This window comes from Alexandromys fortis, unplaced genomic scaffold (genome assembly GCF_014885135.2).
Source record: "Alexandromys fortis isolate MF-2015 unplaced genomic scaffold, M_Fortis_MF-2015_v1.1 scaffold_108, whole genome shotgun sequence".
In the NCBI taxonomy this organism is placed as follows: domain Eukaryota; kingdom Metazoa; phylum Chordata; class Mammalia; order Rodentia; family Cricetidae; genus Alexandromys; species Alexandromys fortis.
In genome coordinates, this window is record NW_026067994.1 from 527,656 (window position 1) to 555,442 (window position 27,787).

At 43.4% G+C, this 27,787-nt stretch overlaps 2 protein-coding genes across 13 annotated transcripts in view; both read right to left on the minus strand.

Moving 5' to 3' along the window:
* The window catches only part of Nfrkb (nuclear factor related to kappaB binding protein), a 30,241-nt gene extending 28,984 nt beyond the window's left edge, over positions 1-1,257 (minus strand). For all 8 annotated transcript variants that reach the window (XM_050160060.1, XM_050160059.1, XM_050160058.1 and 5 more), the window contains exon 1: positions 1,171-1,257. The gene's annotated coding sequence lies outside the window, so the exon portion shown is untranslated. The remainder of the gene's footprint in view (positions 1-1,170) is intronic.
* A 2,945-nt stretch (positions 1,258-4,202) lies between these two features.
* The window catches only part of Prdm10 (PR/SET domain 10), a 99,254-nt gene continuing 75,669 nt past the window's right edge, over positions 4,203-27,787 (minus strand). For 4 of the 5 annotated variants that reach the window (XM_050160068.1, XM_050160066.1, XM_050160067.1 and 1 more), the window contains 9 exons: positions 26,082-26,261; positions 24,765-24,875; positions 23,184-23,384; positions 21,997-22,140; positions 21,446-21,616; positions 20,078-20,215; positions 18,804-18,969; positions 11,332-11,435; positions 4,203-7,476 (listed from right to left, as the gene is read on the minus strand). In XM_050160068.1, coding sequence (XP_050016025.1) covers positions 7,273-7,476; positions 11,332-11,435; positions 18,804-18,969; positions 20,078-20,215; positions 21,446-21,616; positions 21,997-22,140; positions 23,184-23,384; positions 24,765-24,875; positions 26,082-26,261 — 1,419 coding nt within the window. In that variant the 3' untranslated portion in view covers positions 4,203-7,272. The remainder of the gene's footprint in view (positions 7,477-11,331; positions 11,436-18,803; positions 18,970-20,077; positions 20,216-21,445; positions 21,617-21,996; positions 22,141-23,183; positions 23,385-24,764; positions 24,876-26,081; positions 26,262-27,787) is intronic. The other variant, XR_007595016.1, reaches the window with a different exon arrangement.

Consider the following 27,787-nt stretch of genomic DNA (forward strand, 5'->3'; position numbering starts at 1 on the left):
ATCAGGTGTGAAACCGAGGCCACAGCTCACAAAGGGCCAACCCACAGTGAACACACCCTATACGGATCGGATCCATTCTCTTACCCGCTACTACCAACAAAAAGACCAAAAAGCACACAAAAATGAAAAGATGAACTGGATTTAATCAAAACACCAGATTTCTACCCTTGTGCTGTCATTAATCTGGGGCATCTTACCTCGCCGGGTGTCAGGCTCCTTTCCTATAGGTAGATGGGAGTTGAACCGGGGGGCCTCCCTACCATTATTTCCACTCTTGGGATCTTACAGTGAAGAATAGGCCGCTACATGAATTTACATAACTTTGAAAATCCTTCCCACTTCCCAAGTTCTCAAACGATAAAGTGCAGGCCTGTGATCGACCTAGAATGGAAGCACTTTTCCGCGAAATGATTTCAAGTTCTGACAACATTTCAGACGGAAAGATACAGTGTTACAAGGACGCAACTGTGTGATCCCAACATCTTCAGCACGCTACGAGATGAAGGGCATCCTGAATGCATGTGGCGGCTAAATAACTGAGAAAGGAACAAGATAGGGGGAGGAAAAAGTAGAAGCAACCTGATGCTTGGAACTAAATCCGCTTAACTCAAGTGGCATAGACCAACCTACAAAGTCAGTACCTCATCTGACAGGTGCACAGTTTACACAACTCACTCATAAGCTTCTTCCAGTGCCGACGGTTGATTATGCTAAACGTAGGACCTAGTGACAACTTCAGCCTTGCCACTTATTCCGCACAAGAACTCAAAATCAGAAACGCTGGCGGCTACCTGCGAGCTGGAACCCCGGAAGCCGTGGACTTTTAAGTCTTGGGGTGTCCGGGACTTCCTCGCTCATCAGGAAGGCCTCCTCCCTGCACCTGGGCTAGCCTACCCTCCAGACCCTCGCGAGGCGCCGGCAAGCAAGGCGTTCTCGCTCGGGCCGGAGTCCCGGGTTACCAGCCCCACCTGCGCGCAGCGTGCCGCGGCCCCGCCCCTCCCCCACCCGTCCTCACCCTAACCCTCGCCCACCCGGCTGCCGCAGGCCCACGCGTGGGGCTCGCCGCGTGCCTACGGCGACGGGGATATCGGAGTCCCCCTCCTTCCCTCCGCTCCGCTTCTTCCCTTCACCCGGCACCCTCCGACTCCCGACGCCAGGGCTCGCCCTCACCTCAGTCGGGTCCGCGGGTCTCCCCCGCTGGCTCGTCCGGCCGCGGGCTCCGGGACGCGCTCGCTCCCGCAAAGGCGTCTGGGTGCGCGCACGCTCAGGGCTCCGGCAGCGGAAGGGGCGGGACCTGTGGGGCGTAACCTAAACGGCGGGGCGGGGCGTAGTGAGCGGGACGGGCTGGGGTGGATCTCTGTGGCTGCGTTTGAACAGCTCCAGTGTCCCGTACGTCCCTTCCACGTCTTTCATCCTTTCCACCCTTCCACGGGCTGCTAAAGCAGAGCACAGCATGACCAGGAGCCGTGCTAACCACTTGTTGTGTGACAGAATTTGTCCTAGGAGACGCAACGCACGTCTGCTCACCACAGGGATCCCGTGCCACCACAGTCCAACTTGACGAACCAATGAGTGTTATTGGGGTTACTTGCAGGAGTATGGGTGAGGGGGCTACTTATAGGATCAGAAATGACTCAGACAGCTGCATCACCAAGGCTCACCCCAGCATGCGTGACAGCTCACAAAAGCAGGGAGCCTGGGACACACTGCATAGCCTGCAGGCAGCTCACCAGGCTGGAGAATGTCCTTTCCAGCTGCCTCGGTTGCTCTAAGCCTCTTCCAGGTGAGCTCAGCTGGTTTTTGCTTCTTTCAGGCGGCTGGTCTGGTCTAGAGTCTTTGCAGCTCCTTCCATCTCGGAGTCCTCTTTGCAGCTCAGCCTCCTTCCACCTGTGGGGGACTCTCAGCTCTATCGTTTGCTCTGGTGGAGAGAAGACTAGGGAATTTGGTCCGTTTCAGGGACTTCCTGAAGCTAAGAACTACCCTGCAGGAAGAGAAAACTCTTAACAGCAACACCGCTCTCTGCAGAAGGCTTTGCTGAGACCACCGGACAATAGAGGAACTCTTGCCGTGTTGAAGGCTGGCCAAGTAGAACGCCCACCCTAGCTGGAGAAGCACAAACCTGGAAAATCGTACTCTTCTCACTCATTATCACTGCTCCTCTTGACTAACTGCGTCTTATTTAGAAATAGCATCTTCTCAAGTACCCCCCAGCTTCGCTCTCTAGTCCTGTATAAACTATCCACAGTTCTTTTCATGGCAGTAGACATGTCAGAGGAGCAGGACATGCCATGCTAATGCCCTTCCCACAATGGAAAATAGTGCTTTTCAAATATAGCTAAATCTTTGTGCCCCTACTGGCTCCACAGATATTCAGAGATTCTGTTAGAGTTAGAAACCAAGTATGAACTGATGAGCTATGAAATGTACGTAGGAATGAAATGAGCACTATGAAAACCAAGTATGAAGCATTGTTCTGCGTGACCAGACAGGACAGCAGCAATACATTACCATTTTCGTCCGACTTTAGTTTTAGAGCAGTTTTAGGATCACTGCAAAATTAAATGAAGAATAGGTTTGCCACAAACTCCCTGCCCCTGCCCCCACACACATGCACATAATCTTCACCCACACAGGTGAGATACTTTTTCTTATAATTGATGAATCTATGCTGATGAATCTGAGTAATAATTGTTTCACTGCCCACCCCCCAAATTAATCTATTTTAATTAATTAATAATTTAAAATTTAATCTTTCCCCCACCTACTCATCTCTACTTCTCTATTTCCAGCAACCACTGATCTTTTAAGTGTCTCCATCATTTTGCCTTTAAGCCTGCCATCCTCCTCCCTTAGACGTCCTAGTAGTGCTAAAACCACTTTGTGTCACCACCCTTCTCTGTCCAACGAGACAGTAATAATATGGTTTTGGTTTGGGTGGTGGGGATCGGATGTAGGCACCCTGCCTCTGAGCCACACCCAAAGCCTTATATTGTTTTGATATTAATTTGAAGTTCCCTGGTGGTAACAAACATGGAGCGTATTTTCATATGTTCATTTGTTATTTGTATATTCTTTGCTAAGGTGCCTTTGAGCCATTTTTTCACTATGGTTGTTTGTTTCTTTTTTCTCTCTCTTTTTTTTGAGTTTATGTTCCTTGTCTATTTTGGATAACAATCCTTTATCAGACAAATCATCTGAAAACATTTCTGCTGGGTCTGACTTTCCCTTTCCATCTCTTGCTCTCACTCTCTCGAATTCTGTCTTGGTGGTAAACACCCTTAAACTGTGTTCTGTTTAGTTTTTCTTTGTTTGTTTTGTGCCACGAGCCATGTGACTTCTTTATGGGACAAGGCCTGAGAATAACACAAATTCTTGTAATTTATGTTTTATTTTACAGTACGAACATGGGGCCTTGTACATACTAGGCAAGTGTTCTACTCAGTATTTACTATGAGAACCTGATGAGCTCATGAAACATAAAACCCCTTCCTTCCCCAATGTTTTGATGATCTCCTGGAATTTTTGATAGTATGTGTGTCTGTCTGTGTGTGTATGGGCATGTGCACAGAACAGGTGTCTGAGGAGACCAAAGGTATCAGATCCCCAGAGCTCCAGGAACAAGTGGTTATGAGTCACCCAACATGAAATTTACCTTTGCAAGAGCCTTCCAACCCTGCCTTGGAGTTTTTTTCTCTCAGATGTCTCCACACTGAGCCTCCAATCATTCAACTTAGTTATGTTTTCCTATTCCAACTGGCCTTGGTTCCCTTAGAGGGTTCTACTCTTAAGGATGGGATTTTCTTTTCTTTTTTGTTTGTTTGTTTTTTTGAGACAGGGTTTCTCTGCAGCTTTGGTGTCTGTCCTGGAACTAGCTCTTGTAGACAAGGCTGGCCTCGAGCCCACAGAGATCCGCCTGCCTCTGCCTCCCGAGTACTGGGATTAAGGTCATGCGCCATCACTGCCCGGCTATTTCAAAGTTCTTGAATGGCAGATTAGGAACCAGAAACTAAAGGGTAATATTTTGAAGAGGGGAATGTTAAGACAGGGTTTCACTCTGTAGCTTAGACTAACCTAGAACTCACTATGCAGACCAGGAATGGCTTGTGCCTATGGGTGCAATATTTAAAAGAAACTAGTTAACCATATCAGTAGTCCCTGCACACACACACACACTCACACACAAACAAGAAACATAATTATTAAAAAAATATTTATTAATTTTTATACTTGCTGGGTAGCACAAGACTATTAACACTATAACTCACTGAATATACAATTAAATGTTCACATTTAAATAACAGGATAGAATCAATACTTTCAACCAATGGGCCAGCTTCAACATCTCATTAGGTGTTTTTTAGCTCTTGATGTTTTGAGAATTTTTTTTTTGAAAGGACAATTCCTTTCAAAAATAACTCAAGAACAGAAATAACTCAAGAACATCAAAACAGAAAGTCTTTCCAGAAAAACAGGAATCTTACATGATGACCTATCCATTTCTCTGGGCACAAACTAAACAATAAAAATGTTAAAAATCTATATCCAACCCACTTCACACTGTACTGAATACAGTCTACAGTGTCACAGAATCTGAGGAAAGATCACCATGTAGACACTGGAACATACATGTTCTCTAGTTCAGGCAGTCAGAAGGAGTATACTCTGCCATCCCTTCTGATACCTTGGGATAATTCATAAAATACCTGATCTTAAAGTGGTGATGTCTTCACTGCCACCCACATCTCTGGTTGATGATATAGTTATGGTATTTATTCCATATAAGAACCAAAAAAAGAAAAGGGAAAATGACAAAGTCCTTCAACAGTATTTTTCCTCTGTGTATTTTAAAACTTAAAAAATAACTAACACAAAACCAACATTCCTTCAGTGATTGGCTTTTTATTTTAATCACTGGGCTATTCCTGAGAAGTGGGGAAGATACCTTGCTGGCTCAAATTAAAGGGAATCCAACAGGCCAAAATTATTTGCTTATTTATTTTGGTTTGTTTTTGTTTTCCAAGACAGAGTTTCTCTGTATAGCTCTGGCTGTCTTTGAACTCTTTGTAGACCAGAGTGGCCTCCAAATCAGAGATGTACCTGTCTTTGTCTCCTGTGCTGGAATTAAAGGTGTGCACCACCATGCCAGCTCTAAGAGCCCAATTTAAATTACAGAAACTAGAACTGTGCCTTTGAGATGGCTGAGACTCTGCGATAGTTAGCTATTACACTACAGGCTTTGGGAATCAGAGTCTTACATTCTTGTGACTTGGAGTAACATTTTGTGTTGAAAATAGTTACCTTTTTGTTCATTTTCAGTTTCCACACATTTTTGAGGTAATTTTCTCAAGTTCTTTTCATGCCCAAATCTTCAGACATAAGTCTATGAATGAGATCTCAAAAGGAAAGTGCAGAATCTACATAATAGTGACTTCAAAACCAAATGTTTACTTTTCAGGAAGGCATCTTTACCACACAGGAGATAGTCTATTTCTTAATTCACAGACCCAGTTTTTCCTCAGAAATGTAAATAAAATAAATTAGTTAACTTCATTTGAAATGAACTTAGGTCTTCCTGATCTGGAGTGGTAAATTCACTCTACAATAATTATTTTTAAAATGGATGTCACAAAAGTTGTTAAAATACAAGCTTTTAAGATGTCTTCTGGGTACAACTGGAATGTGCAGTACAAAGAAGGGCAATACTTCCCCACTGGATCCACAGCAAACAATACTCCACACAGGACACACAGAAGACAACTATCACACGGAAAACTGCTGTCCTCTCCCAACCAGTGTTAATTCCCCTCCACACCCATCCTTTATCTCATTATTACAATGGTCCCCTTATTTTTATTTGCCCTAAGTGGGAAGTTGGTCATCTTATAACAAGATCTGGGTGAATTACAATATGCTTAAAGTTTAAAAAGCTTAGGAATAAGAAAGACCACCTTTCTACCCAAATTCAAAGACTCTTCATTTTTAAGACAGTACTGGAAGTACTAAAATACATTCAATGATGTGAACACAAGTGTGATGCAGGGACTAGCATTGTAGCTCAATGTTGGGGAACCTGCCTAACATGCAAGAGGCCCTGGGCTTTGATTCGCAGCATCACACACAAAGTGTTATACATACACCTGATGAACCCAGTAGGAGTAAGGAAGTCAACCTTTACTAATGAGCAGTAAATGAATCCTGCCAGGCAGGGCAAGGTTTCAGCTCTTGTCTGTCTGTCTTTCTCTCTCCATATGTATATGTATGTGTATATATATGTAGCTACATATATATCCTCAATTTATATTTTTAGTAATTTTTCATAGAACTAGTATTTCCTTCTTAAACACAGCTACCAGAAGCCTGGAGGCAGAGCTTTAATGTAGGGGCTTTTTAAATCCTGTTGAGATCATGCAACCTTTTGTCTTCCAAGGAGTCTATGCTTGTGGACCATGAGGCCAGATCTGCTAGGGTCAGCATCTGTGAGGAGCACCATCATTGCCCATTAGGTTTTCCCAAATAAGAAAGATTAAAAACAACTGCCATGATGGTGCCTGACTGTAGTCCCAGCTACGTAGGAGGCTAAGGCAGGAGGATCTCACGAGCCCATGAGTTCAAGACTGTATTGGACAGCACAGTGAGCCCTCATATAGAAGAGAGAGAGAGAGAGATCAGCAATAAGAAAATTTTAGATGACAGTTTCTCCTTCAGAACACCACCATCAAACCTTTATCTTATCATTTTAAAGTCTTCATACAATAAGCTGCCTTTGTTAAATTACTGAAAACTCAAATGCATGAGATAAAGTGGTTCTGACCTAATCACACCCATGAAGTAAATACTCCTTCTCTTTTGATACCATAGCTTGGATTTCAGAAGTCCAATGACCATGGACTTGGTATATCCTGTGTCCACCTTTGGTATGAACATAATATGCCACTTAGTATTTCCACAAAGGGACAGTAAGGCTTGTCAGTGTGTTCAAAAATGAAAACAAAACAAACAACCAGCTCAAGAGCAAGGCCGAGTTTCTCCATCTGGAAGTCAACTTTCCCCTGAAGGAACTGCATTCCATGGCAGAAATCCAAAGGGTTTGAAGAGTCAATTGGGTAAAGATGACCTTGGCAAAAATCACCCCTGGCATATGTGTGTCAAAATTGTAGTTTCCAAACTCTTGATGAGTAATAAATCTTTAAAAAGAGGTCTAGGTGTTTGAAGCTTCAGATTTCGAGTGAGAAGACGTGGTGTGAGCGCTGGACTCCAAGGGCAGGATGAAATCTATGGTTTGGTGATATGTACTTCGCTGCTCCCACTCCCATTGGTGGTGGTCGTGATGATGTACTGTGTGGTCTGCTGTTGGCTGGGGCTTGTGGAGTCCAGGGAGTCACTGTGTGCAGAGGGTTGAACCTGGACTGCACCGGAGAGGGTAGAGGTTTGCTTTTCCTCCAATTCTGGTTGACTTTCTGCTAATACATAATGACCCTAGAGCAAAAGAAAAAGATCGTTTAAAAGACCTGGAGTCTGGAAGAGAGCGAGGGAACTACTGGAAGAGAGGAGCAAGCATCCAAAGCAATGCTTCAAGGAGACCCAAATAGGTACCTCTGAGAGATGTTTCACCCGCGTCCTTTCTGGAGGATGGCTAAGTCACAGTAATTGACTCCAAAGGTAACTCAAAGCAGCACCTTTGCTGTGTCATCAGATAACACAATGAGGAACCTTAGAGACTGTGAAGCATGCTGGTACCTTACTTGGCAAAAAAGTTTTTTTAATGAAAATAAAACAAAATATGCTTTTTAAAAAATTGCTCCTAAGAATTTAGAAACTTAATGCCAATTAAGTGTTAAAATTCATCCAAAATGAATGATAAGGTCTCTGTAAAGGGGCAAACTGATGTCTAAAACAGGTCTTCAACATTAATGGTTCCCAGCTAATAGAATTTCAAAGTCTAATAGCATTTTAAAGTAATACTAATAGGGCTGAGGAAATAGCTCAGTCAGTTAAGTCTTTGCTGCAAAAGCACAGAGAGCTGAGTTCAAGTCCTAGAACTGGACCCTCCCCAAAGTATCAGGGCACTCAATGTGCTCCCAGTGTTATGGAGGGAAATAGAAGTAGCTCCCAGGGCCCTAAAATCCATGAGCTCCAAGTCAGTAAGAAACCCTGTTGCATTAAACCAAGTGGATGACTCCTGAGGAATAACTCCTGAGGTTGACCTCTGGCTGCCCCCAACACACACACACACACACACACACACACACACACTCACACACTCACACACACACTCACCACACTCACACACACACACACACACACTCACACGATATATTAAATGAGCCCTAAGTTTTAGTTTTCCAAGTAAAAACATTTAGAATATACTAGAACAAAGGCTGGAGAGATGTCTCAGCAGTTAAGGGGATATGTCCTCTGTTCATAGAGAGAACACAAGTTCAGTTCCCCACATCTGTAACTCAGCTCCAGAAAAGCTGATGCCCTCTTCTGGTCTCCTGGGGTACCTGAATTCACATGCATGTAGCCTACTTGCTCCCACAAGCATACGTTATTAAACAATACTTTTAAATATCTTTAAAAATAAAATAATTTGCTACCCTCATCAAGTATGTGCTTTCTACTTGAGAACATAGGAAAGGGGTTAGGGGTGCAGCTCAGTGGTAGCATGCATGAGGTCCTGGGTTCGATGTACAGCACGCACACAAAATAAATAAATATTAAAAAAAAAAAGAAAGCACGGGAGGAATATATCTTAGAATATAGCTCCTTGCACTGAGTAAATTTAAAGGAACTCTCACATTGTCTTCACCTTTTTTCTCATTTTTTTCCTTTGATCATGAGAATTTCATACATATAAAATGGGCATTTCATTCATTATATTAATTTTTTAGATGAGATCTTATTTAGCCCAGGCTAGCCTTAAACTCACTAAGTAACTGAAGATGACCTTGAACTTTTGATCCTTCTATCTCTACCTCCAAAACTCTTGGATCATAGGCATGCACCACTACTCTTAGCTTTGTATTAGCATTTTTAAAGAAATATCATTTCAGACAGAAGGGCAAGATGCTATGACAGGGACAAGTGTCCCTGTCCCTCAAGAAAAGGTTTCTCTGGGTAGCCCTGGCTGTCCTGTAACTCACTCTGTAGAACAGGCTGGCCTTGAACTTACAGATATTTGCCTGACTCTGCTTCCTGAGTGTTGGGATCAAAGGCATGCTCCGCCACTGCCTGGCAAGATCCCTCATGTTTTAAAGGTTTGGTTCCTAGGTGGCAATCTTGGGAGGTAGTGGAATCGTTAGGATGTGAGACCTCATGGGAGGTCCTGGGGTCACTGGGCACAGGCCCTGAGATACCCGGCCCCTTCCTCTTTGAGAGTGACTCACTGAGCCGGGCACTCTCACCTTGTTGTGCTACCATGGCCCAAAGCAACAGGACCACTGGCTCAATCACAGAGTGCAACCTCCAAAACCATGAACTGAATAAACCTTGGTTATTAATTATCTCAGGTTATAATAACACGAAGCTAAACAACGGGAAAAAAGAACTCAGAGAGGAAACCTCAGGCAGTCTTCCCAAGACTACAGCAAATAACCTCTGACCCAGCGAGGGCTCAATTTCTCAGCCTCCCCTGAAGCAATTTCAGATATGATTTACTTTCCTGTGGCTCTTTCTCTGGAGTAGGGGCGGTTTATTTTTTTTATTTTTTTTTTTTTTTATTTTTTTTTTTTTTTGGTTTTTCGAGACAGGGTTTCTCCGTGGCTTTGGAGCCTGTCCTGGAACTAGCTCTTGTAGACCACCAGGCTGGTCTCGAACTCACAGAGATCCGCCTGCCTCTGTTTCCCGAGTGCTGGAATTAAAGGCGTGCGCCACCACCGCCCGGCAGGGGGGCGGTTTATTCACCTAGGACCCACTAACCTTTAGCAAATGAACATTTTATGGTGAGAACATTTAAGATCTGCTCTCAGCAATGTTCAAGTAGCCACCATGAAATACACCAGATCTCCAGAGTTTTTTCCCAAAAAAGTTTCTGTTACTGTTCTGCACGCTACAGACTAAACCCAGGCCTCATCCATGTTCAGTGTGTGTGCTGCCACTAAGCCACACCTACTTCTAAGAGAATTTTTCTTTTTTTGTTTGTTTTCTTTTGTTGTTGTTGTTGTTGTTTTTTCAAGACAGGGTCTCACTATATAGACCAAGCTGGCCTCAAACTTACAGAGATCCAATGGCATCTGCTTCCCAAGTAAAGGCTTGTGCCATTACCCACCTACCCCAACCCCTGCCAAGAAGTCTCTTAACGTAAATATATATATCCTGGGGGCTGGAGAAATGGCTAAATGGTCAAGAGCACTAGTACTTTCTGAAAACCTACATTCCCAGCATCCACATGGCAGCTCACAAATGCCTTTATCTCTAGCTTCAGGGAATTCCCTGCCCTCTTCTAGTCTCCACAGGCACTGGATACTTAAGTGTACAGAGTATACATACATAATGTGTATATTATGTATGTACATAAATGCAGACACACACATAAAAATAGTCAATCAAATTTTGAGAAAAAAATCTTTTCCAAATAACTTAGAGATAGGCCAACATAAACCCAAAAATAAAAACATAGTGCATATAATCAACATGGTTAAATATTGCTCAAGTTAAATAAATATGCTAATTGATGGCAACACCTCTTTATGTAGTTAAATGATGTAAAGCAGCTCGGCACTAGTCAAGCATGGATGCTCATTGACTGTCATCATATAAGTTCCAGGCCATCTGGGGCTATATAGCATGACCCTGTCTCAACACTCCCCATCTCCCACAAAAGCTCTATAAACCAGGAATGTTAGCAGTACATGCCTGTAATCCCACTACACAGAAAGCTGAGGCAGGAGGATTGCAAAATTAAGGTCAACTTGGCTTTCATAGTTAAACCTTGTCTCAAACACACACACACACACACCATATAATTGATTCATTATATTATTTTTTCCCAGCTAAAGTCTTGTAAAATTTATAAAAAGTCCATAAAATTATAATCATATGGATAGATCTAGGAAGTTTGTTGTCGTTAGGAACTGAATCAACATTCCCTGTGCACTGTCCTCCTGAGCAATGAACTAAGGATAAAAGAATAAAGGACCAGCTTTCCGAACCATCAACTATGAGAAAACAGTTTAAAGAAATAGGAGGCCTGGGGAGGTAACTCAGCGGTAGGTCACTTACCCAGCACGTCTGGGTTCTAATCCCAGGACTTCAAAGGGAAGGGAGAGAGGGAGGGAGAGGAAGAGGGAGAGCGACTATGACCAAGCTATAACACAGCCTTGGCAGACTCACCGGAGTCACTGCTTTCACTTGCCCAGAGGTGACAGGAGTTGCCACACCGCTGTCTGTGATCACAAACTGACCTGGCGGCAGCGTCATCATTTGAATTTCAGATGCTGAAAACAGGAAATAAACCAAAGTCAGTGGTCTTCAGATTTCAGTCAAGTGCTGAAACAAATGCCTCTCTGCTTATCTTATGGGTTGTACCCAGTAAGTCCATGAGCTTAAAAGACAGTAAGTGGAGTATATTTTGTGAACACACACAAATGGTTAGGTACTGTAACACACGCTCTAATCAATACTGGGGAGGCAGGGGGATTTCTATGAGTTCAAGGCCAGACTTGCCTACATAATAACTCCAAGATAGTCAAGGCTACAAAGCAAGACCCTGCTTCGAAAAGAAAAATTTATATATACCAAAAAACATACACACACACACACACACACACACAAATTACTAAGTGTTATAGCTTAGTCCATCCTATCCTAGGTATATTTAGAACCTGTATAGCCACAGGGGACAGATCCACCAGGCCCAGTCAGAGCAACAAAATAAGACTCCCCACCTGAAAAGCAGGAACCCCAAATGGTGCATAGTTGTGTTCTTGCCATGCCAACATAATCCAATGCTGAAAATCCTAAATGCACTGGGCCTGGTGGCACAGGTCTATAACCTCTGGAAGCTACCACAGGAGTTTGCCTTGTTTTCCTTTGCTTTTTTTTTTTTTTTTTTTCAGATAGGGTCTCATATTCCAGGATAGCCTCAAACTTACTATGTTATATAGAATAATCTTGAACTTCTGGCTGTCCTGCCTCCCATCTCCTGAGATTATAGGCATGTAATCCCATGCCCAGTTTATACTATGCTATGGATTACACCCAAGGACTCCTGAATGCTAGGCAAATGCTCTACTAGTTTAACTATATCCTCAGCCTTGGCTACATGGACTTGCCTCAGCTATATGGGACCAAAAGACAATTCTAAGTGCCATTTGGAGAACTGCCAGTGCTCACACTGCAACTGAGACAGTTCCCAGGCTTCCCATGCTTTTAAAACCTCATGATGGTGGTCATGCAACATGGTGCCCACATTTTGCTTTGTTTTTTAGATGGGGTTTCTCTGAGTATCCCTGACTGTGCTAGAACTCTATCTATAGACCAGGCTGGCCTCAAACTCAGAGACTGGCCTGTCTCTGCCTCTGGAGTACTGGGATTAAAGGCGTGCACCACCGCATCTGGCCTGATATGATTTCTTTCTTCCCCTCTCTCTTTCTTTAATAAACTTATTTATTGATTTATTTTAACTGAGTTCTTGAGTGAATGGACCTCTTCACTCATGTGTGTGAAGAGACTGATACAGAGGGATAATATATACAGGAAACAACCAATGCCTCCTCACTCAAAAATGGCTTCCAATTAGTCACCAAGGTAAATACTCAACCTTTTAAGCCTTAAAAAGAGTTATAAAAGTTTCCTGGCTTAGTATTTTTATCTTTTGTACTCATATTTGAATTCATGACACAAATGTATGCACAGCTACCTGGTGACACAACCAAATAACCTCAATATTGAGGCAAATCAGAAACGAAGTTTATGCTAGTGTCCTGTTAGTAGTCTCTAAAGAATATTTTCTGTAAAATGGATGAGAGATGCTTAGGAGATTGAGTGGTGCTGGCTCTGGGCTGTGATGGAAAATGAGCCTGGAACAGTGGGTCTTCCTAACACAGGAAAGGGTCCAGTGTGAAGAAACAAAGATAAGGTAGCCTGGACACCCATAAGGGCAACAAAAGCAGTAGGTTCAAGCACATCATGTGTTACATGTGTTACATATGTAAACTTCATGAATACAGAATAACAGACACACACACAGAGAGACTGGTTATCTTGGATAACACAAGGAAACTGACTTACTACTTTGAAAACCAGTAAATAGAAGTGGTCAATCTGGCATTTAAAGTATTCTATTGTGCTTTTCCTATAAAAATCTGTATCTTTGAGTAATTTTATGATTAAGACAATTTTTTTCTTTTCTTTCTCTCCTTTTTGTTTTACTTTCATTGTTGTTTTAAGTCATGGTTTCACTATGTAACTCTGTCTAACCTCAGTTAACTATGTAGACCAGGCTGGCTTAAAACTCACAGAGATCCTCTGCCTCTGTGAGGATATGTAGTAATAGTGTCTTTCCATGTAGCCCTCGATGGCCTGGCAATCCTCCTGCTTCTCTGTCCACCAAGTGCTAAGATCACAGGCTGAGGTTACAGTGTGTGCTACCACATCTGGCATAATCTCTTTATCTCTTTATAAAATGTTTCTACCTAATTAATGAGTAGGAATAACAGAATCGAATTAGAGAATCACAACTTTGCAAGTCCTGATGAAATAAAGAAGCTAGAGAATAAACACTAGTGGCTCCTGACACCACAGGGAGAGAAGCAGTCCACCCCTATATCAGCTGAGTGTGGGGCTTGAAACAAATCTGACCTTGATTAAGCCTCTACATCTAGATGCTAGTCTAAGGAAATAAAAGGAAGAAAGTACATTAAGCAACAACATGAGGATGCTACCAGCAAAATCCAGAGTGTGGAAACTACAGGACACGTGACCAGTTTTTTCAACACAGACACGCCGGCTGCAAGGCTGCAAGGGGAGAGCGAGGACATGTGAAAAGAAACTCCAAAGATGCAGTCAGCTGCAATGGATGGCCCTTATTCAGACCCCAATTCAGACCCCAATTCGAACACGAAATTTAAAAAAACTTTCTCAGGCAATCAAAGAAATAAGGATACTGATTGGGCACTGGAATGATATTTGAAGACTTTAAAGAATTATTTCCATTTACACGGGAGGTGAGGGGAGAGCAGATCCCAGGATGTCCATCTTCCTCTACATGGTATGGAGCAGCATATCTTGACGATAAATGAAGTCAACCACATGAGTACAGGAATGGCCCTCCCCAGTAGCTGATATATTAGAGAATATATTTCAGTCCCTAAAAGTAACATGTTTGTAATAAGAGAATGCTGTGGGACAATGGTCTTGTTCCCTGTAAAGATTTGTCATTTGTACTGGTTTAATAAAATGCTGATTATCTCAAGGTCCAAATCAGGAGCAGAAGGAGAGAGAGCACGAGCAAGGAACTCAGGACCGCGAGGGGTGCACCCACACACTGAGACAATGGGGATGTTCTATCGGGAACTCACCAAGGCCAGCTGGCCTGGATCTGAAAAAGCCTGGGATAAAACCGGACTCGCTGAACATAGCGGACAAGGAGGACTACTGAGAACTCAAGAACAATGGCAATGGGTTTTTGATCCTACTGCACGTATTGGCTTTGGGGGAGCCTAGGCAGTTTGGTTGCTCACCTTCCTAGACCTAGATGGAGGTGGGTGGTCCTTGGACTTCCCACAGGTCAGGGAACCCTGATTGCTCTTCGGGCTGATGAGGGAGGGGGCCTTGATCGGGGGAGGGGGAGGGAAATGGGAGGCGGTGGCAGGGAGGAGGCAGAAATCTTTAATAAATAAATAAATAAATAAACGAATGAATGAATGGATGAATGAATAAATAAATAAAATGCTGATTGGCCAGTAATAGCCAGGTAGGAAGTATAGGTAGGGTGACTAGAACAGGAGAATTCTGGGAAGAGGAAAGGTTCAGTCTGCAGTCATCACCCAGACACAGAGGAAGCAAGATGAGAATGCCTCGCTGATAAAAAGTACCAAGCCAAAAAAATAACACAGACAAGAACTATGGGTTAATGTAAGATGTAAGAATTAGTTAATAAGAAAGCCTGAGTTCAATCCCCAGCAACCACATGGTTGCTTACAACCATCTGTACTGAGATCTGGTGCCCTCTTCTACCATCCCGGTAGAACACTATATACATAACAAATAAATCTAGAAAGGAAGGAAGGAAGGAAGGAAGGAAGGAAGGAAGGAAGGAAGGAAGGAAGGAAGGAAGGAAGGAAGAAGTTACTTCAGCATGGACTTTGGGACTGGTAAAAGTTTTAGTGGCTTAGTGGCTTTGCTGTGTCCCATAGCAATATGATTTTGATGAAGGAGAGGCTCTGGCAGATCTGAATGACTTAGTCCAGCAGACCCATCAGGTTTATAAAGTACAAAAGCAATCAAGAGCGGATGAGAGAGGAACAAAGTGGACAAAGGAGCCTGTTGAGTCACTCAAATGCAAAGGCAGAAAGGTGGCATTCCTAGTGCTAAATTAAATGTTGTGTTAGTGAGCCTGGAAGGCTTTAAAGCCAGAGCAATGGTTCACAGAAGACATAATGACCAAAAAAAAAAAAAAAAAGGTGGAAAAAAAAATGAAGCTTATTCTAGGGGAAACCTAGAATCTATCTAAGTAAAATATGCGATATAAGTTGTTCCCCTGAAAGAAAAATATACCAGATGTGGAGATTATCCACTCAGCCTTGACCGGTTCAGCAGCCAGATGTGACCAATCGGCAGCCACAGTGCTGGCCTGTCAGAACTAGGAAGCCAGTTCAGTGGCAAGCATAATAAGTCAGAGTGGGGTCCTAGTCTCCACTTAGACCTGAGTCTAAGAACCACCAAGACTTCTGGGGCTGGGGATTCCATGCAGTAGCATTACCCCAGGTTTCCACTGAGGCAGGAAATCATGTGGAAATAAGTCCGCTGAGGGCATATGGAATAGTATTCTCCTCCATGGTGCTACACCAACACTGCTCTTTCCACAACCGGTACCAGAGATGGAATTTTCCATACTATATTAGGCCTTTCTAGTGTTTCTTTTTAGTGTCCTCTTAGTCACGACCAACTAGCACTTGCTTGGAGTGGACAGCAGCAGGCCTTAGAGCTCATGCATGCCCTCTTAAAACACTGGTTCTATTACATAAAGGCAACTTTGAGCATCTCACACATCTAGAAAAGCACCTTAAAGGACAGTGAAAGTAGCAGTGAAGCCGAATGAAGGCACACTGCATGGGTGGGAGGAGGAGTGTCCTCAGAGCTAAGGTCATCGAGCAGAAGTTCTGTATGAATTGTTTGCCGGGTGAAGGTGGGGAGGGTGTTCCTAGAGACCCACAAACCATAAGGCTATTGCCACCACTGTTGATTGCAAGTCATAACTAAGTGCTAAGACCCTATTGCTTAAAACACTGTACTTTTTGGCTCTAGGGCATGGAAGGCTGGAATAAGGGTGGAAGCGCCCTTCTGCTAGCTGGCATTCACTATTCGCACTCCATGTAAGTAAGGCCCAATACATGGAAGGAACTTAAGCCTGATACTGTAAGCCAGGACAAAATTTGTGACTAGGGAGGTCATAGACCCTAGTGAGAAAGTAAACAGATGTGATGCGTCTGGGGCTAGTACTTAACAGCAGAGAATCCTTACTGATCAAACTTCTAAGACATTTGGTGTGCTACTGTGGTCTAGTAGCTCAGCCATAAATGAAAGAAAATAATCAGGCATCTCTATCAGTTGCTCCATGACTCAGGAAACATGGTGGAAAGGGGGCAGAAAGAGTGTAAGCGCTGGTCAAAGGTCTAAGTGTTGTGCAGCCAAGGGAGACTCACGAGACTCGGAAAGCCATGGCTACAAGCTCAGCAGGCCTCTCCTCTGAGTTATGAAAGCAATGAAAATTGACGGGGAGAGATTCTCTCCAATAGCGCTGACTACAAATTGGGTAGAGAGCTCCAGGATGCAGCTCTTGTGAGTCGTCACCCAGGCTGAAATGGGCACTTCGGTGATGACGCTGCTTGTGAGTCACTTGTAAGTAATTTACCCATTCACTCTCCTGCAGATAATCCAGCAAACTCACTGGCTCACTACCTAGAGTTGGGTGGGATCATTTCTTTGAGCTGTTATTGGTGCCCAATCTAGGGTGAATAGAAGATTGTTCATGTCTCCCCAGGAAGAGTTATAGAACATCAACCAAGAAGTCATCAGCTCTCAAACCTTTGACAACCAACCTGTTCACGCTTCCAGAGCATGAACCTCAGGATTCCAGAACATACTACTCATATATGTCAACCTCTCTGCTATGTAGTAATCTGAAGGCCTTTAGGAGAGGCAATACAGTAAGGTGCTTTAGCATGTAAATTCTGGATCCAGAAATCTTGGGTTCCAATCTTTTGTTGACTAGTTAGGTCTCTTGGACAAGTTATTGTATGTACAGATTTTAATGTGCCTGGGTTAGAATCATTCCTGCCACACAAGAATATTTGAATTAAGTTGTATGAGGCTATTTAATGAAGTAGTATGGGGTTATTACTATTAATGTCAATATTAATCTTTATATATTATGATGATTTGAATGAGAATGGCCCTGATAGGCTCATAGATTTGAATACTTGGTCCCCAGTTGGTAGAGCTCTTTGGGAAACATTAGGAGGTGTGTCCTTGTTGGAGGAAGTGTGTCATGGGGATGAGCTTTGAGATTTTAGAAGCCCATGTCATTCCCAGTTAGCTATTTCTGCCTCATGGTTGTGTTTCAACATGCAGGCTCTTAGCTACTGCTCTTGCAGGATGCCCACCTGCTGCCATGCTCCCCACACGACAGTCATGGACTCTAACCCTCTTGAGCTGTAAGCCCAAATTAAACATCTTCTTATATACGTTGCCTTGGTCATGTGCTTTGTAATGAAAACAGAAAAGACAGACACATATACCCAGGACCAGGCACAGTAATTAGCACACAAATAGGCATTCAGTGAGACCCTGGGTTTGACTCCCAATATGAAAGGAAAGTATTGGTAAAAGGGATGAAACATCACCACCACATATCCCTACCCATCCTTAAGTCACCTCGTCACAGCTCCAGTAACATATCTAACATTTCGGAAAATATGAGACTGGCATTCTGGATCAAAACACTGACCTAAATTTTGCTATGAAATTCATTTAAATATACGTACCACAGAGAACTGAAAATGAGCCAAGTGGTGGTGGCATATGCCTTTAATCCTAGCACTCGGAAGGCAGAGGCAGACATATCTCTATGAATTCGAGGCCAGCCTGGTCTACAGAGTGAGCTCCAGGACAGGCTCTAAAGCTACACAGAGAAACCCTGTCTCAAAGGAACCAGCATAGGACTGAACTAGACCCACTGAATGTGGGTGACAGTCATATGGCTGGGGCAGACTGCGGGGCCACTGGCAGTGGCACCAGGATTTATCCCTACTGCTTGGGAACCCATTCTCTTTGGATGGATACCTTGCTCAGCCTAGATATAGAAGGGAGGGCCTTGGATCTTCCCCAGAGCAATGTGCCTTTACCCTCTGAGGAATGGATGGGGAAGAGGGAGAGATGGAGGGAATGGGAGGAGGGGAGGGAGTGGGAACTGGGTTGGTGAGAGAGAGAGAGAGAGAGAGAGAGAGAGAGAGAGAGAGAGAGAGGGAGAGAACTGAAAATGAGCAACTGATATGTCAATCCAAAAACCTATTATAAAGCTGATGAAATTAAGACACATGGCCAGAGATATCCCCACCCATGGACTATCCCGTTCTTCTTACAATAACCACGGAAGGAGTTCCAAGCATTGGGGAGGTATGTGTGTTGTACAGAGGAATTCTGCTGCTGAAGAGCCTGCCCCTGTGTGGAAGAACTGCCTTGGATATGGGAGGGGCTAAGCCCCTGCTGTGCTTGCTGAGTGGTGGGGCTCAATGGCTGCCCAGCTACCTAGGGAGAAGGAGAAAACAAAAGAAGGAAAGGTGAAATCCCAGTAGACTTAAGACTCATATATAATATTTAAATAAGAGTAGAATTAATGAAATGCAATCATAACTCTGAAATACTATCTTGTTTTCAAAGGGCAACCTTCAAAGATATTAAAACAACTCATTACAATAAAATTGCCAGGAAGGCAAATGAACAGCAGTATGCAATTGCTTACGTTAGCTAAGCTTAAAGCAGAAAAGGTGAAACAGTTTGCCTGGTCACAAAAGTCATGATTTCCATTGAGCTGCCCTGGCCAATCCACCCAGTATAGAGTTAAGGACAGGCACACACCAGCCATCTGCTGGAGAAGCTGTCTCTAGATTCCGTGACATGTCCACACGCCACTATCTGCCATTCAAGGCCTTCTGTAGTCCAACTCCTATTTTCCAAATATCACATCCTGCTCCTAAACTGAGTAAGTTTCCTATAAATGTGTTATAATTTGCCATCTTTTCGTATTCAAAATGTTATTTAGGCCGGGCGGGGGTGGCGCACACCTTTAATCCCAGCACTCAGTTCGAGGCCAGCCTGGTCTACAAAGGGAGTTCCAGGACAGGAACCAAAAAGCTACGGAGAAACCCTGTCTTGAAAAATAGAAAAAAAAATATTATTTAGAACAAAATGCCTTCCCTCAATGTCAGTGCCAAACACATAGCCCTCCTTCAAGACTTAATTAAAAGCAAAAAAAAAAAAAAAAATTGTCCTTGATTTCCAGCTATCCAGAATTGCTCCTCCTCTGAATTTCTATACCTTTCTCTACCTCCATGAGACAGGTCTAATCTTATTCCACAATCCTGTCCCAACAGAGAAGCAATTGACCTCCTGCTATAGAATGGAAAGGCTGGAGTTTGTTTTGATTTTAGGATCATATACCACAGAGCTCCCCTGGGAAGCCAGTAACTTAACACAAGAATGTTTGCATAACAACATAAAAAGGGCAACAGAAAAACTGATAAAGAACAAATAAAATGACATCATCTCAAAGGCCAAGAATAATGAATTCCCAGATATTAATCTGATGGTCCCAGATGTCACCTCAACCCTCTGCATCATCTATGGAGAAATATACCTGGGATGATGGAGCTGCAGCGGTGGGCTCTGTGACCTGAATGTGCTGCACCTGGATGGCATGCTGCGTGTAGGTCTGCGGATCATGCAGCTGGCCAACATCCACTGTGGACTGCTGAGACTGGTGTGGGGAAGTGGCCTGGAGGGAAAAAAGAATACATACTAATCAAGGTTAAAAGAGATCCCCTAGAGAGAAAGTTCACCTGGGAGGCAAAACTGGAAAGAGGTTTTGAGTTTGAGGCCAAGTGGGGCTATGCAGCGAGACCCTATCTTCAAAACAATAAATTAAAGTCTGGGTGTAGTAGTGTATGCCTTTAATACAACACTCAGGAGGCAGAGACAGGTGGATCTCTGTGTTGAAACCAGCCTTGTCTACTGTTGAGCTCAAGGCCAGACAAGGCTACATCCCTATTTCAAAAAAGCAAAACAAAAATGAAAAAACAAAACAAAAAACTTAAAATAAATAAATCACATAAGAAATTGTGGATGACAGGATTACAATGATAACTACCAATTTTCAAACATTTAAAACTATATTGGTTTCAAATTTTTTAGACTAAATTATTTGAAAGTAATAATGTTCACTTATGTCTACTTCCTCTGTACCGCATATCTAAAGGGAACAGCAGTTCTGGGAGACATTTTCTTTCAGTCCCCAATAAGAACTCTAGTAGAGGAACACAGTTAACAGCTCTGTTCCAAATGGAGCTGACTATGGCTGGAGAGATGGCTCAATGAGGAAGAATACTTGTTGCTCTTCCAGAGGACCCAGGTTCAGTTCCCAGCACCCACATCTCACAACCATCTGTAACTCTAGTTTCAAAAGATCTAACACCCTCTTCTGACCTCCACAAGTACCAAACAGAATGTTTTATATATTTATATATATACATATATATATACATTACATTTATAAAATAGTAATATATCCTAAAGGAGCTGATTGATGAAGACTGAATCAAAATTACTCCCTAAAACCTCTCATTGGAATAATTATTCAATGCCCACATAGTTACTTCTCAAACTAGCTCATTAAGAAATACTCAGTCAGGATACTAAGAGAAAAGATCCTCTAGAGATACCTATTTCTGGAAGCAGTGTCCCTAGAGCTATACTGGCTGACTATATACAGGAACTGAGTGAGACCTTCTGACTACAGTAGAAACCTCTTACTCTAAGTCCAGAGCCATCATGGGGGGCAGAAGGAAGAAAACAGTGGAGATGATATTCTCCTAATGCCTCAAACCCAGCACTTCTAGGCAGCTGCACCTCACATAGAGCCAACGATGCTTTTGTTGACTCCTGCTACCACACTGGCCACTGGCAATATGGTGTTCCCAGAGGTAAAGAGAAATAAATGTCACAGTACCGGAGCCACCTGCACCACTTGAAGCTGTATGTGCTGAGGTTGCTGCAGACCAGACGCTGACTGAGACACAGGAATATACTGAATCCTCTGGTAGTCCCCCTGAGGTGTTCGGTAATCCGTGGTTAAGGTCTGGGACAATTCTGTCATTGCCTGCGTTAGCAGGTCTGTTGTCTAGAAAGAAAAAAATCACAACATATTAGCAACAACACTGTAGCAATTTCAGTGTTCTTAAATCTTACAACAATTCAGTTTGGCACAAGAGTGCATCGTGGAAATACAAACTGGCCTGAGAGCCTGACTCTGGACCAGTGGACCTGCTCTGGAGCTTCTGACATTATCACTGTGAAGGACAGCATTGAAAGTGTCCTGCTCCTCCTTTGGCAGAGAGATTTGGAAAGCACTGGCAAGAAGACCCAAGCATAAATATCTGGCTGAGGGCAAGTGGCCACACCTGCATCAACTAATAAAATGCTTGGCATGCATGGTTTTGGTGTTTAAAGAGGGGATGAGCACTGAAGGGAATACCACGCTCTTCCTAGTCACCCACTTACCACCACAGTCTCTCCAGTGGCACTATCTGTGGTTAAGACAGCTGGGGTGGCGCTGATCACAGCTGTCGTCAGCGGTGTGTGGATGGTGTTGGGGACTTGGGCATACTCTGGATGTTTCTTTCGAATGTGTTGGACCATCTTGGTCTGGAAAATGAAGGAAAAATAAACAATTACTGCAGCTAAAGCAGGAAAAGAATAAGCTTAAGGCCAGCCTGGGCTAAACAGCAAGAACTTGTCTCAAAACAAAGCGAAAAGGACAATGATCAGAATTAGCCACTTTCCCATATGCAAATCCTCCAAAGGTTCTTAAAGCATTTATTGGTTGCCTATAAAATGTTGTCTGGCTGGGCGGTGGTGGCGCACGCCTTTAATCCCAGCACTCAGGAGGCAGAGGCAGGTGGATCTCTGTGAGTTCGAGACCAGCCTGGTCTACAAGAGCTAGTTCCAGGACAGGCTCCAAAGCCACAGAGAAACCCTGTCTTGAAAAACCAAAAAAAAAAAAAAAAAATGTTGTCTGTTTGTTTCGCCAGACACAATGGCTTCTGCACATAAGGTTCATCTCCTTGGGAAGTTGTAGCAGAAAAGATCAGTTGAGCCCAGGAGTTTGAGGCCAACCTGGGAAATACAGAAAGATCCTATCTCCTAAATTCAATAAAAAAAATCAAAGCAGCATGAACAACACTTGAGAAGCAACCACACTGTCAAAAGCAATACAAGGGTATAGGATGGGGAGAAGAGGAGAAGAAAAAGAGGAAAAATAAAAACTAACATGATTCTATACCATCAAGAAGGATCCAAAAACATCACACTTTTTCCCAGGCCCCATGAATGGCTGAAGCAATCAGTCACTCTTGGTCGAAATGACCCCCTTTCAAGAACCATCTCAGGTCCTGAATAGTGACTACACAGGCTGAGTCTGTAAACTGTGAACACTCAAATATAAGGCCCTGAGCAGGCCAAGGTAAAGGAAAGCAACTGAGTGCTCAGACTAGTAAACAGCCGTAATGTGGAGGAGCCCACAACATTCCTACCCCCCCCCTTTTTGTTTTGCTGTGGTCCCTGCCTTTATAGGTCTCCTAAAGCCCACCAATTCAGCAGCAGTCACACAAGACACCTGGATGAGAAGTATATTAGAACACTACTGGTGTAAAGTTCTAAGTCATCCTGGGTCAGAGCCTGCACCATACCTTGCTGCTATACTGCTTGGAACAGTGTGGGCAGCAGACAGGAGGGGTGGCAATGGTGCCAGTCAGCTGGGTGTGGGTGCTCAGCATAGGGTCGGGCTCTCCAGGGCCAGCAGGACGAAGTTTCCGAATGCTTGGTGGGAGTTCAGCTCCTGGGTGGTTCTTCAGAATATGGGCTTTGCGTTTGCTGGCACTCTTATAAACCTACAGTGTAAATAGTTGACCATGAAAGCAAGGTATGAGTCCACTTTCTTGCTTAAAGTAAAATTTAAAAAAAACAATCACTCTAAGGAAAGGAGGAAAATGTATTGGTATAGCCCCAAATAAAACAATCAAGAAGCTACGGTGTATGACAGGACATGCCTGTAATCTCAGCTCCTGAGAGACTGCAACAGGAGACTTCTGGCTGACTGCCATTTTGTACTAACTATTCCATGAGTCTAAGGCCAGTATGAAGTAGAGTGAATCCTGTCTTAGGATAAGAAAGGCTGCTAGGTATGATGGACCACACCTATAATCCCAACTCTCAAGAGGCAAGGGCCAGCCTGAGCTATACAGCCAGACCCTGTCCTAAAAAGACCCAGAGTTATGGATGTGGGTATTATATTTTAGAATAAAGTGAATCTGATATGGATATGATAGGCAATTTCCTTGAATTTCCTATATAAATCTAAAATAATAACTATAAAAATACCCTTTATCAAAAGTTTAACAGATAAAAAGCACACCCAGCAGCCTTTGTCTTTCTGTGTGGCTGCAACAGTACAAACAGAGAATTCCACCACAAACCTTTTCACGCCCCACTCAACCTCCTAGGAAGCCCAGTCTATCACCTGTCTTATAAGCTGACAGACTGTTTAACAGCTTGGAAATTTCAAATGAGTTCATATTCTAGGCTCTTGGTTAACTGTTCTCTATTGTAAACTTCACAGACAGAAGTGATAATAAGAAAACAAAGTCAGTAAATATCTCAGGGGAAAAAAAACAGCTTACATTTCATCATTTTAATTATTTGGGGGGGGGGTTTCAAGACAGTGTTTCTCTGTATAGCTTTGGTGTTTAATTATGTGTACACATGTATATCTGTGTATGTGCATCTATAATTGCAGGTATCTGCAGAGTCCAAAAGAGGGTATCAGGTCCTCTGGAGCTGGAGTTACAGGCAGTTGTGAACCACCTGATGTGGATACTGGGAATTAAACTCCGGTCCTCTGGAATGAGAGAACAGCAAATGTTCTCAATCACTTAACCATCTCTCTAGTCCCTAAAATATTGTGTGTGTGTGTGTATCTTCCTGTCTATAATTGCTTCATATTTGTACAGTACACATGGAAGAAAGGAGAGGGCATCAGATTCCTTGGAGTTGCAAAAGACTGAGCTACCCAACATAGATGATGGAAACAGAATCCTTGGCAATAGTAGTAAGTGCTTCCTCTTAACCATGGAGCCATCTCTACAGCCCTTGGCTTACAATGAGGCTATCTTTCAGCCTTTCCTGTCTAAATGAAAAACCCCATAGGCATTCCTCCATGAGGTAAGCTTCCACTATGGCAGCCCAACCAGGAGAGTATTATAAACTTTTACCTTATCACAATACTGACAGAAGTAATCGCGATTGGGTTTTATGATGGGGAGGGTTAACTCGGGCACCTCTTCTATCTTCATGTCTGGATGCCTCTTTGATAAGTGATTCACCTGGAAAAGAGAGAAAAAGGCACACACAGAGAGTACCATTACAATCAGAAATTAAACAAAAGCCTTTGGTAATGAGTGCCAAAAGTTAAAAATCTGAAGCAAGGGCTGTAGAGATAGGTTAAGAGCACTGGCAGCATTTCCAAAGGTCCTGAGTTCAATTCCCAGCAACCACATGGTGGCTCACAACCATCTGTAATGAGATCTGATGCCCTCTTCTGGCATGCAGGAATATATGCAGACAGAACACTGTATACATAATAAATAGATCTTACATGAATTTCCTGAAGAATTAATCTGATGTAAATCTGGCTTTCATTATTCAATTATCTTACTGAGACTGCTGAATGGATACAAAGTAAGGTTCTATATTTTAACTACTGTGACCCTCTAACCACCTCGATATTCTGAATGAAATCTATGCCCTGGCAATGCTGAAGTAGGCATGGGCAGCCCGTATATAGAGGTTCTGTTGAACTTGTTCACATTGAGTTTCATGGTCTAAGTTGATGGGGACAACTGACCAGGTCTCTTCCTCAAGAGGGCACCAGATCTCATTACAGATGGCTATGAGCCACCATGTGGTTGCTGGGAATTGAACTCAGGACCTTTGGAAGAGCAGGCAGTGCTCTTAACCTCTGAGCCCTCTCTCCAGCCTCTGCAACTGCACTGGTACAGCTGAAAGCAATGAAATATCCTGATGTTTCCCCTAATCTAGGACCACACTCCCTGCAGTGAAGGGAAGTTTCCTTACGATTGTTTCCTGAAAACAGAAGGCACTGATAGTGAACAGTGGGAAGGAGATAAAGACCCTACCAGAAAGAATATTCAACTAATAAGAGAAGGGAAATAAAATAAGACAAGACCAGGAAATCAAGGTAAAGAAAACCAGACTAATAACGAAAAGGGGTAGAGGTCTAGGGATATAGTTCAGCGGCAAAGCACATGCTAAGTAGGTGCAAGGCCCCCGGGTTCCTAGCATCAAAAGGGGGAAAAGGAAGGGCATGGAAACTTCCAAATCATCCAAAAAGTGGTTCAAAAGGGAAAAGGGTGTCTGTCACAGAAAGGAAAGAAGCTCAATTTGGAGGGACTGCTTTTCGTCTCCCCTGGCCACTAACTGATACACCCACAAATCTACTTTGTTAAGGTTCATTGCCACTGACAGGAAGGGTGGATCTGGAGGCAGGAATTTGCTCATCCAGCACTGACCAGCATGCCTCGCCTCCGGAAGCCCATCATGCACAAACGGCACTTGAACGTGAAGCTGTCGTAGTCCGTGGACGTGATGCGTGGTTTGAAGGTCTTGGAGCGGCTGATGCGGTCAGCTTTCTTGGCCTCCCTTTCAGGGTTATGCATCCTTTGCATGTGCTCCCGGAGTTTGTCTTTTCGCTATTTGGAGAAATTTTGTTAAAACAGTGTAGGAGCAAGGATAGAAAAATTTTAATTGAAGGGTAATTAAAAAAAAATCAACACTGATTCCTGGGAAACCCATCAGCCACACCAGTCAGGAAAGTAGGTAGGCTAACTGCAGATAACCTGAAATCCAATCCCCAATCTTATCCTCAGCTCTGTAGCAGGCCACCTACTTCAACATCCTCTTCCTCTCTGTCCCCATCTCCAGTGAATCACACATATCTTCCCCTGCAAAGTTCCCTCCCCTCACCCAGACTTATGCCATTATCCCAGCCCCTAATTCCAGCAGGAATTCTCCAGGAAACCACCAACTAAGCCTGCCAGAGCAGACCAGCAAAGCAGGTGGGCGAGCTTCATATCTTCACTCTCCCTGTCTTTTCCACACCAATTCCCCAGTCTCAGCCTCAGATCTGTAGCAGACCACCTGCTGTACCCTCCACATTCTCTGCCCTCATTCCCAGGGAACTAAGCAGATCCTGGTAGAACACCCTGCTTTCCTCCCACCTGTGGCCCCCTCAGCTCCAACTTCTTGCCCATCTTATTCCTAAATGTCAGTCCCCAATATCTAGAAACACCCTCCCAACAAAGGCAAGAGCAGATACCAGCACTTAGAATTACAATCTTCTGTAATCAGAGGCTGCTCGTTTGTTTCCCGGTCGCCCAGACCCAAAATAGTCACACTGAAACTATATTAATTGCAACACTGCTTGATCAATGACTCAAAGCATATTGCTAGTTAGCTCTTATATCTTAAATTAACTCATTTCTATTAATCTGTGTATCACCACGTGGTTGTAGCCTACCAGTAAGGTTCTGTCTGGCATCTGGTGTCTGTCTCCTGTGGAGGCTACATGACTTCTCCCTGCTTCTACCTACTCTCTCCTCCTCTGGCTGCTTGGAATTCCTGCCTTGCTCTATTCTGTGCTACAGTAGGCCCAAAGCAGCTTCTTTATTAACCAATGGCTTTCACAGCATACTGAGGGGAATCCCACATCACCCCCCCCTTTCTGTCAAAATAAAAAGGTTTTAACTTTAATATAACAAGATTACATACAACAAACCAGTTACCAAGCAAGAATTATAGTTACAATATTTATATCTACTTTATCTTTTATCATAACTAAGGAAAACTATAACTGTAACTATCTATTATTCAACTCCATCAAAGACTTCAGAAGGATTTAATATTACCTAAGTAAACAGGAAGTGCATTATAAGCAACTTCCAAAACTCTAAAATTGGCACAGACAGCTTGCTGCCTGAACAGCTACCCAAAGTTCTTCTGTAATGTTGGGGCATTCATCTTCGGCCAACAGGCCCATAGATTCTGACAGACCGTTCCATGAAGCAGGAAATTTGAAGATCTCTTATACCTTGTACAGGCAAAGTTCATCAGTTACTTTCTTCTGTGTCCTGCAAAATGTATGGCAGTTCTCCTCTGTATGCTGTGAATGCCATTGGTTAATAAAAAAGCTACTTTGGGCCTACTCAAGCACAGAATA